Genomic DNA, 8,136 nt, shown 5'->3' with positions numbered 1-8,136 from the left:
AAAATTCAAAACCCAAGAGTTTTAAACATTGCTATGAAAATCACATCTCCTTGCTCTGCTTTTCATGGTACCAGTCTTTGTTTGTGAATGGGTGCAGTTTTACAAACACTTGCTGCACTCTATAAGAAGAATAAATCAGCTACATTGTTTGTATTTTGTCATGATCATAGTGTCAGCATACGAAGGTATGCTTGTGTAGGTAAGCATTTGTCCACTGCAAAGAAAAAGGCAAGCCTTTTGTTAATTACACATATTTAAAATAGGTTTTTCTTAAACTAGAATTAGCCTAGTCATTGTCTAATCTCCAGCACAAGATATTTCCCTCCCAAACCATTTTCCGTTCCTCTACTATGTCCAGATAAAAGCATGGAAATGACTATGTGTATTTTTATAGAAAAATAAAACAGAATAACTGCAGAATACGCAAATGAGTCATAGCAAGACACTTAGGGATAGCAGCAACATTTTGAAAAATAAACTCATTTTTAGGGAAGCAGCAAATAATTACTTAACCTTCATTGTTTTAGAAATGATAGACTGGCATCCACGGCTCAACGCTTCATACTCAGCAAAGCAGCTACTCCCATGCCCAGACAATGCTTAGCTTTCAATGTGCTGTCCTTTTACTACAGTAATTCAATTACTAACCACTGTACTGTGTATAGATAAATTCATTGGGCTGGTCCTCCCCCTTTATGCTGATGGGGAAGGAGAAAAATATCTGTAAAATAAGTAAATCTACTGCATGGTGCTTTACCCCCAGGAAAAACCTACCTCAAAGCTGTGCTGTATACAAGTTACTTTCAGACTGCCAACTCCTTGCTCCTCCTCTTTTTAAAATGATGCCATAGTGCTTACCATTACACTACTGTGGCTGGGGCTTATTTTACACTGTTAACTGGATTGAGCTACATTCTAAGAGCCATATTTTGAATTCCATTATACCAATGTCAATCTGGAGTAAAACCTGGTTGTCAGCTTTCACTGGGGGTCTAATATTATGCTATCATTTTGTTTGTTGTTATGCTTGCTTAGAGTGCTGAAAACAATAGACAAAGCTATACATGTTATATTGTACTCTAGACGGCTGGATGAGGACAGTGCCATTTTGTGCCAACTTTTGCAGTTTCAAAATTTGTTCTTATTCCACATTGGAATGAAACAAAAGCTTTCAAAAGTTTTCTCCAAACAGAATTGCGTTGAAATGGATGATTTTAGCCTGAAAAACCTAGTTTTTTTTTATTGGAATTGGTCAGCAGTGACCAGAGAGCCCTGAATCTCAAACACCATCCCAATGGAAATTTCATTATGTTTCAATGAAATCACACATTTAGATTAATTTCATTTAATCAAAAATGTTTTGACCAGCTGTAGATTTTTGAGCAGTAGCCATTTGATTGGCAGTTCACAAAAGCCATTGGAAGAGACAGACCATGCCCCAGAAGGCTAAATTGATTTGCACTTGTCAATGGCTGAACTAGGACACTGAGGATCTAAGTTAATTTCTCTGGTCAGAAGAGACACCAACCAGGATTGGCTTAAAGCAACCCAGGCTTCTAGACACATCATGACATGGGGCACCTCTTTTGGCCCTGCCTCTCATTGTGTCCAACTCTACAGTATTAAGAGCCAACCCACAAAAGAACTGACCACTAAGCTGCTGAGGAGCCTGCCACCACTTCTCTTTGGGCATAGTGGGGTGCAACAGAATGGCACAGTCTTCCCACTATAAGCAATGGCAGAAACAGCAGCAGGCTCCTCTTCCCCCACTTAGCAGCATCAGGGGCACCTCCTCTCCCGCACAGAGAGGCACCAGAAATGTCAGTAGAGAGCCCTCCGCAGTGTTTACCTCAGATATATCTACTTGTGGGGTGGGGGCGGCTAAGTCCAGCTTCCTCTTCCTCCTCTGGCCGCACACAGAGTCCTCTGCTGGGTTGGTGTTGGCAGTACTCCCCAAGCACTGGGTCTTGGTGTAAACATCCCAGAGAAGACAGACCCAGGACAGTTCACATCTTTTTGAGCGATTGTTTCTGGCTGTTTGAATACTCAGACATACATCATTGCATCAATTGATCTCTGGTCACGTCTTAAAGCTTTTGCAACCAAGAGGGCTAGAAACATACTTTATTAAAATGGAAGACAAGATTCTGATGTAACTCGGTGACTCCAGAAGCTGGGGCCCTAACCTATCATGGCTATGCCTTAAGATAGTCTTTTCACTAGCACTCGCCAGTCTGTAGCAGTTGCTGTGCTCTAAAGTTCTTGGCCAAGATTTGCAGTCACCTTACAAATTCAGCTGCCCAGTTCCCATCCAAATCCCTAAGGTGGTTTTGCAAAAATCAGCCCTTGGTTTTATTTCTCTGCTGACTAGCAGTCATCACTCCACTATCACAGGGAAGCTTTGGAAATGATCTCTGGTAGTTATTACCAATTTATTCACAGTGAATTTAACTGGTGAAAATTCACTAACCATTAATACAATTGTGTCACTCAGCACATGATTCATATCAGATTGTGAGACTGGCAGGAAAAGACAACATCGATTTGTGATGAATGGGAGCTATTTCAATCATTTAGACAAAATAACATGCATCTTCCCTCATAAAGTTAGGGTTTTTCATTACATTTGAAGTGGCATTACCAATGGGTAATGCACCAAAGCAAAGGATGTTTCCTGTAATAAATGACAGCTGTTTTTAAGACATATGCAGAAGTTGTCAGAAAAAATTGATACACAAGTTAGGATTAATTTGCGTGACAGCAGTGGTGAGTTTTATGAATATTAAAAAACGCCATTGAACTGGAAAATATTAAATGATCAATAGCCCTAAAAGAGGGTGAAGTTCATAGAATCATAAGAACGGCCATACTGGGTCAGACCAAAGGTCCATCTAGCCCAGTATCCTGTCTTCCGACAGTGGCCAATGCCAGGTGCCACAAAGGGAATGAACAGAACAGGTAATCATCAAATGTTCCATCCCCTGTTGTCCATTCCCAGCTTCTGGCAAACAGAGGCCAGGGACACCATCCTTGCCCATCCTGGCTAATAGCCATTGATGGACCTATCCTCCATGAATTGATCTAGGTTTTTTTTGGAACATAGGACTGGAAGGGACCTCAAGAGGTCTTCTAGTCCAGTCCCCTGCACTCAAGGCAGTACCATCAGGATTACAGGCAGCTGAGCAGTTTACTTGTCTGTTAGTTTTTGTGTAGTTTAGTATAGTATATCTATTTTAAATTGCACCAGAACCTCACTAATCTGGCTTCTGTCAACAGAATGAAAAATTGGTACATTCTTCCAGCAAATATTAAACAGCACATTCTATACGCGTGAGATCCCACGTTCGTATAGGTTCTGACCTCAAACCCTAAGTAGTCTGGGTTCTTCCTAGCTGAAGGACCAGGACTCTCTCCTTGACCTGCTCCCACAGCAGAGATCACACTGTCCTACCAAGCAAGGGGGCTGCTGGCAGAATGTTCTGAGAGCCCCTTTCCTTTGGAGCACTCTCCTCCACCCTGGTCTGAAATAGCTCAAACTTGTTGACATTCCAGGCATGCTGCCATTTAAGCAGCATTGGAAAGAGATTGGTGCAGCTGGGGGTGGGAATTTGGTTTGGGGGGAAGAGTGTGATGTGGGAATTTTAATTTATATTGGGTCTACTGAATAGTCAGATGTAGTTGGAGTGAGGCAGGGAAGGGGAAGAAGGTGGTCCACTTCTATTCCGATTGCATGGGTAAATTTACTTTCTTGTGTTTTTAAACTGACATCAAGGGTGCACAAAGCTCTGGCTGGATGTTCTTTGGGATGGAGTTTTGAAATGTAAATAGAGTATTTGGGCATGCAGGTTATGAATTAAAGCAGAGCCCCCTTACTGCAAGTTATATCCTTACGCTAACTCCCTTCGGCAGCATTTATGCAAACCCATTTATATTTCAACATGTAACATCTAGGGGGGCTTTTCAAGAATGCTCTGCATCCATAAGTAGGGCCAAATTTCAAAAAAGCTTAGCCCCCAGCAGTTTCCATTGAGAGCAAATGGGAATTGCAGGGTGAGGAACTTCTTTTAAAATCTTGTTCTTGGTGCCCTTAGATTTACCTCACACATTTCTTAAGTGTCCGGTAAATTCAACATATGAGGCCTTCTGCAGCCCCCAGACTTAAGTTATCTATTGTTATGCTACTCTTCTCGTCCACATGTCCTCATTTTCTAAGGAGGACTGTCATTTGATCTAAAATTGGTATTTTTTAAGCAAAAAAGTAGAATGCACAAAATGACATGAAAAAATATACCCGACTGCATCAATGTAAAAAAACACTGGCAAAGACTGTATGTAGGCAAAATAAATACTTTATTGGTTTAATTCCTGTTTTTAGAAATCAGCCCTTAGCTGTGTCTTCCAAACACATTTATAAATCTTTCAGATAAGCCTTTTTATAGAATATTGTTATACCTTAAGTATTCTTTGATTGAGACTTTAACACAATATAAACATTTTTAATAGCTGGAAATGACAAAGGCACAAAGGAGAATCCCAGCAACATTCAGACATTGTGTTACACACCCACTAAATTTCTGTCTGATCACACACACACACACACACAAACACACCCCATATATGAACCCCATTTACTTCCAATTTTATCCATTGGAACAAATACATTTGCATTGCCTTAAGCTACAATACAACCAATGAGGGGTGGTGGTGGGGGGGGGTTAATTGACTTTAATCTCCCCATAATACAACCAAGGTCACCCACCCACTCCAAGTTACACATCCCCATTACTTTTCCAAGAGCAATCTTTTTATTGTATTTTGTTTAATAAAAGACAGAAAAGAACTTCTCTTGATATAACCGAGAAGTAGTCAACACATACACCTAGACAATGTTTAACATAAGGCACATTTCCAAGGAGTGGGAGGACTAGTAAGGAAGCAAAATAAAATTAAAGTTATCTTCTGCACAAAGATAAAGCTTTCAGTGTAAGAACTTTAAGTAGTTTTAGGTAACCTCATATCATTCTACCACTCTGCTAATAGTAACCTCCCCAAGAATTCCTAGAAATTTTTACAACAGAATTTTTTTTTCTTTTGAAGTGGCACTAAGTAACAGCAGTGGAAACAATTATTGGTTGTTTCAAGCTCTCAAAGTGAATCAGTTATTGCACAGTAAATACCTCATAGAGGTCAGTGTTTTTTATTAAAAAAAAAGCTAGGCTGAATATGTATGTTATTTATAAATTGGTTAGATCAAGTTTCATGACACACCTCTCCACAAAGAAATAAACTACACACAAATTAACAATAGGGACATACAAATAAATATTAGGTCTTTCAAAGGGCCATACTTTTCTGGATGGTTTATGGAAAGTAGTAAACTGAGCAGAGTGTCTAAATCATTATATATGGACTCAAGAAGAAATAATAAGGAATGCATCATAGAACTAAGCATTGTATAACAGTAGCCTATCTCAGCAGCTGTAGTGAAGCCCAAGTACATAATTTTATGCCGTCACCAGTGTACGTCATCCAAGAGCAGAATTCCACAGCTTTGCTGGTCCACATGCCTACCCTTTGGAGAAAGAAAAGGCAATGAAACATCTACCATTTAAGAGCAAGACTAGATTCATGAAGGAGCGTGACACAGGGTTGTCCCTTTAAAACTTGCCAGTTGCTTAGATAATTAAACATGTATTTTTATTTAGATAGCCTTGATATTTGCAGTAGCCAAGAAATGCTCTACAGTGAAAACACAGCTGCATAGGGGAGCACTGTAGATCCTGAAGTAAGGATGTTACATATTAAGTAAAATTGGCAGGTTTAAGGACCATCACTGTCAGATGGCTGGAGTTTTCAAAGCCATCTAACAGATTTAGGCATACATCTTTCATTAATTTTAATTAAACTTCAACAGAGCTGATGTAGTTTAGGTTTCAGGGGAGAAGAGCATGTAAGACTTGACTTTCTTGTAGCTGTATAAAAGGCTTTTATATTTTAACTATGCAAGAATCCTTAAAAGTGAATCTAACTCTTTCAAATACAAATATTCTATACAATGACAAATTCTTCTGCAGCCAGTTGTTCCATTTCAGTAAGTTAAATTAATCAATCCACAAAATTCATAATAATTACCTGTAGTACCTGTTTCATGGCTGCATATCTTGCTTTGCATTAGCAGAACTACTTGGGGATGATACAGCTGCTAACAATCCACTTACTATTTCCCGTCTGATTTCACCAACAATAGATTCTTTGATCTAAAAAAAAAGATTAAATGGAGTTATAAGGTCATTAAGTTATACACAACTCTGCAGAGGGTAAAATTGCACAGTATAGTACATATTAGATATTAGCTGCATGTCCTAGGAGTCATAGTCACAATGAATGTTTTAAAAAATACAGATGGAAAAGAGTCTCTATTGCAAATTAAGACTATCTGAATTTAAAGACTCTGAAAAATCATGGCGTTGTAAACTAAGTAGCTTTCCAGATTGTTTATATTTATATTTGTTTATATCTAGGGTTACCAGTTTTAGGTTAAAAACTGATAAAATGCTGACCACCTATGATTGTGAGAACAGAATTTTAGCAAATATGCACTGAAAACACCCTAAATGGAGCAACCTTTACAGTGTGAATAGATCTCTGGAGAAGGTCCGCAGGACCTAAAGACATCTCTATCCCCGATCCCCACTCCAATTCATTAAGCAGTTCATCTAAATGGTGGGTGGGATTTTGGATAGGACCACGATTTAATACAAATCAAGGAAACAAATTTACAATATTCATGAGGGTTTATTTTTTTAGCAGAAAAACACCTGCCCACTCACGTTACCAGTTTGCCATTGGAATACTACTTATGCTGGCAAAGGCAATTTCACATAATTTCTATTAAAATCTGTTAATTAGGCTTACATATAAAAATTTAAAGGTGATTTAATTCAAGTAAGATCCTAGTTGGAGATGGGGAGGAGCAGAGAATGAACAGATCGCTACAGGCTTCAGTAAAGAAAAAGCAGAAGACAAGGTGACACTACAGCAGTGTATTGCACTGATCTGACATGAAGAAAAAGAAATGATGAGCTACTAGCAAGTCTGGGAGAACTTCACGAGCCAAGGCAGATTTAGATGCTCTTCGCCTTTGTTGCACTTAACAGATTTGATGTGTGGCATGAGTATAAAATAGGAAAGGACCATCAAATCCTGGTAGAGGAATGAAGGCTATTAGAAATCAAAGGATATCACCTGTCAGTAACATTACCAATATATTCCATCTCAGTCAGAATAAAGAGGAGTTATTTCTTATTTTTTTTTAAAACACAAAACCACACCACTTCCTGGCATGATTAGTAAATCCTAGACTTAAAAAAAACTGTTCATATTGTAGGTTGATAAATATTCTTTTCAAATGTGGTAGAGTTTGTGTGGTTTTGTTTTAATGAATATGAATTAGAAGCCTGGAAAATCCCTAATCCTGACTTTGCCAATAATTTCTTATGTGTCGTGGGCTAGCTTCAGAATCTCTCCATGATCCCCCATCCTTAAGTGGGGGCAACATTTGCTTAAGCCGACCTGCTAGGGGTGTTGTGATGTTTGTCTAACCCTTTCAAGGTAAAGCTCACTATTACCGTCTCAAAATTCTTCTTCTCTCTCTTAAGGAATACAGTGTCCTTCTTCCTTGCATGCTAGGGAGATTAAGTGACCAAGTCAGCAAGGCTATCCCAAGAGTACTTATCTTTTGTTCTTCTTGGCTAATAATTCAAGCCTTGAACCGTTAGTGGCAAAAGCGCATAACTTGATTAGCGATCCATGCCAAGCAGAAATGCAGGCCCTAAAAATATTATTCAGGAATAGTTTTTCATCGGGACAGTTTGCCGACTTTGTGCATTGTTAACTGGTAAGACAGAAAAACTCTACTCATCGATTAGCAAAACCTTCACAGGGCAGTGTCACTAATAACCACAAACCTCACAGAGATATGTGCACGCAAACACACACCAGAATTTGGGACAGCTGTTAATCTGATAGGCACCCGTCTGGTTTTAGAGTGTCTCTTCCTTCAGGTAATCAGATGCACACCATGTTAAACTTGGTGGGGAAGGCACAGTAGGTAAATGGCTGTCTAGGGCCAGTGTG

At 39.1% G+C, this 8,136-nt stretch overlaps 1 protein-coding gene across 6 annotated transcripts in view; it reads right to left on the bottom strand.

Annotated features, from left to right (window-relative positions):
• Window positions 1–4,331: 4,331 nt before the first annotated feature.
• The window catches only part of ITPRID2 (ITPR interacting domain containing 2), a 64,960-nt gene continuing 61,155 nt past the window's right edge, over window positions 4,332–8,136 (bottom strand). For 3 of the 6 annotated variants that reach the window (XM_034785417.1, XM_034785413.1, XM_034785412.1), the window contains 2 exons: window positions 6,133–6,257; window positions 4,332–5,572 (listed from right to left, as the gene is read on the bottom strand). In XM_034785417.1, the coding sequence (XP_034641308.1) occupies window positions 6,147–6,257 (111 nt within the window). In that variant the 3' untranslated portion in view covers window positions 4,332–5,572; window positions 6,133–6,146. The remainder of the gene's footprint in view (window positions 5,573–6,132; window positions 6,258–8,136) is intronic. The other 3 variants (XM_034785415.1, XM_034785414.1, XM_034785416.1) reach the window with 3 other exon arrangements.

This window comes from Trachemys scripta, chromosome 11, assembly GCF_013100865.1.
Source record: "Trachemys scripta elegans isolate TJP31775 chromosome 11, CAS_Tse_1.0, whole genome shotgun sequence".
NCBI lineage: Eukaryota > Metazoa > Chordata > Testudines > Emydidae > Trachemys > Trachemys scripta.
The sequence above is the reverse complement of the archived record's forward strand: the minus strand, read 5'-3'. Positions and strand labels throughout refer to the sequence as shown.